A 3,052-nucleotide genomic window follows, 5' to 3' on the forward strand; every position below is an offset into this window, starting at 1 on the left:
CTTCAAAGTGAACTTGGCATCCCTATTTGAAACAATAGTCACTGGAACTCCGTGTAATCTTATAATCTCTGTCACATAAAGTACACCAAGTGCCTCTGCATCATCTGTTGCCGTAATTGGCAAGAAGTGAGCCGTCTTGGTCAATCTATCAATAATGACCCATACGGCTTTATTTCCTCTCCGTGACTTAGGAAGACCTGTCACAAAATCAATGGCAATCTGCTCCTATTTCCACTGCGCTACCAGCAATGGCTGCAATAAACTAGTTGGTCTCTGGTGCTCGGCCTTCACTTGCTGACAGGTAAGACATTTAGCCACAAACTGTGCAACGTCCTTCTTCATTCCATTCCACTAATACTGACATCTCAGATTGTGATATATTTTTGTACCACCTGGATGAACTGCAAATCAGGAAGTGTGAAACTCTCGTAAAACGTCCTCGCGATAAACTATGGGAACAACCAACAAACCCCTGAACCATAGAGCTCCATTTCCATGTAAGGTCCAATCCTTCACTGTCTCACCACCAGAAATCAGAGTGTGAATAACATCCAAATTCGGATCCTGTCTGTGTGACTCAATCACTCACCCGACAAGAGTGGGCTGAGCCACGAGACTAAACAATAATGTTGACTCACTACCAACATCATCATCAAAACAATACAATCCCATCTCTACCAAATCTTCAAGCATCTTCCATTTCCGAATGGCTAACCCGGCCAAAGTTCCACGAGATTTCTAGCTTAAAGCATTAGCTACCACATTTGCCTTGCCAGGATGATACTGTAAATCAAAGTTGTAGTCTTCTAAGAACTCAACCCATCGCCTTTGTCTGTTGTTCAAGTCCTTTTGGGAGAAAATGTACTTGAGACTTTTATGATCGAAAAACACCTCAAATCTTTCGCTATACAAGTAGTGTCTCTAATACTTTAAGGCAAACACAACTGCCACTAACTCTAAGTCATGAGTAGGGTAGTTAAGCTTGTGAGTCTTCAACTGTTAAGACCTATAAGCCACTACTCTACCATCCTGCATCAGTACACAGCCCAAACCATCATGTGAGGCATCACAATAGATCATATAACCCAAGCCACGCTCAGGTATCACTAATACTGGAGCCATATTTAACCTTATTTTCAACTCTTGAAAGGAGCTGCCAAACGGGAAAAATCCTTCACAAATCTCTGATAATAACCCGCTAGGCCAAGGAATCTACGAATCTCAAAAACATTCTTGGGTTACTCCCAATTTAGAACTGCCTCTATCTTTGAAGGATCAATTGAAACCCCACATTCCGTGACAACGTGTCCCAAAAACTTCACCTTTTGTAGCCAAAACTCACACTTCTCATATTTGGCATACAAACGGTGCTCCCGTAAAATCTGCAACACTATACTCAAATGGACCTCGTGCTCCTTCTGAGTCCGTGAATACACAAGAATGTCATGTATGAAAACTACCATAAATTAATCTAAGTAATCATGGAAGACACGGTTCATTAGATCCATGAATGCCGCTGGTGCGTTAGTCAGACCAAAGGGTATAACAAGAAACTCATAATGTCCATACCGCATACGGAAAGCGGTATTTGAAATATCCTCTTCTCTAACCCGTAACTGATAGTAGCCTGACCTCAAGTCAATCTTCGAAAAATAACTGGCTCCCCTTAACTAATCAAACAAATCATCTATCTTTGGCAACGTATATTTGTTCTTGATGGTGGCATGATTCAACTTCCGGTAATCAATGCACAACCTCAAAGAACCATCCTTCTTTTTAGCGAACAAGACCGGTGTGCCCCACGGTGACACACTCGGTCGGATGAAGCCTTTCACTCTCAAATTATCAAGTTGCTTCTTCAATTTTTTTAATTCAATCGGTGCCATAAGATATGGTGCCATAGAGATTGGCGCAGTACTAGGCATTAAATCAATAGCAAACTCCACCTCTTGGTGTGGAGGCAACTCAGTCATGTCCTCCGGAAACACATCCAAAAAATCATACACAACCACTGGATAATTAACCCCACAAAACTCAGCATCATCATCAGCGAAAAGGCTAGCCAAGGAAAACCCTTGTCGATCCCAACCTCTAACACCATAAAACGCAGGAATGAGAGAATCACACCGATCTCCCACAAAGCAGAAACAATCCCCATCCGGGGTATACACTGAAACTCTGCCCCTAAAGCAATCAATAACAGCTCTGAAAGATGACAACCAGTCCATCCCAAGAATGACGTCAAATCCTGCCATCTCGAGAAGGATGAGATCGATCTCCAGTATCCGTCCGGCAATGGTAATGAAACAACCCCGACAAACTCTACCAAGAGTGACTGATCCCCCAATAGGCGTGTCAACACAAAACAGTATGTTTAACTGACTGACCTCCAATCCCAATACCCGTGCAAATGATGAAGCAATGAATGAATAAGAAGCACCAGAATCAAACAATACATGAGCCTAAGAATGGGACACAAGAAACATACCTCTGACGACAGAAGGACTGGATGATGGCTCGGCTGGAGTGAGTGCAAACACATGACCCTAAGTCCTCTACCCTTGAGAACCATTTGTCTAATAACCCGACTGCTGAGTGGGTGCACTCGAAGAAGCCCCTTTGCTCGGTTGAGAACTCTGCATTGCCATATCTGGTTGAGATGGCTAAGGTGGTGGTGGCGGTCGAAGCCCTGACTGAACTGTGGCAGATTGCATTTACCTTTGCTATGAACCTCCACCCCTGCCTGAACTGCTGCCTTGCTGTGGACAATCCCTTACCCTATGGCCTTGCTGGCCACACCCAAAACATCTACCTGACGCTGCTTGAATCTGAGTGCACTGGTTCTTGTGGTGCCCTAACTGCCCACATCTGAAGTAAGTCACCTGAGTCTGAATGCATTAGGACTTAAAATGTCCCGGCTGCCCGTATCTGAAACAAGTAACATTCGATCTAGAAGACCCAATAGACACTGAAGCTGTGGGTACGGATTTAGCTGACTGCTGTCCCCTGCCTGACTGTTCATTCTTTTGCTTCTTACTTGATTGACCCTCGG

The 3,052-nt window shown here is 44.0% G+C and overlaps 1 protein-coding gene across 1 annotated transcript; it reads right to left on the minus strand.

Annotated features, from left to right (window-relative positions):
• Window positions 1-1,021: 1,021 nt before the first annotated feature.
• On the minus strand, window positions 1,022-2,572 carry LOC132270945 (uncharacterized). The gene is made up of 3 exons (XM_059772169.1): window positions 2,489-2,572; window positions 1,814-2,387; window positions 1,022-1,029 (listed from the first exon to the last, which is right to left on the minus strand). The coding sequence occupies exons 1-3, from the start codon at window positions 2,570-2,572 to the stop codon at window positions 1,022-1,024; spliced, it is 666 nt and encodes a 221-aa protein (XP_059628152.1).
• Between the last annotated feature and the right edge of the window lie 480 nt (window positions 2,573-3,052).

This window comes from Cornus florida, unplaced genomic scaffold (assembly GCF_030987335.1).
Source record: "Cornus florida cultivar Cherokee Brave unplaced genomic scaffold, ASM3098733v1 CherokeeBrave_3.0.0_Hap2_Chr01, whole genome shotgun sequence".
NCBI lineage: Eukaryota > Viridiplantae > Streptophyta > Magnoliopsida > Cornales > Cornaceae > Cornus > Cornus florida.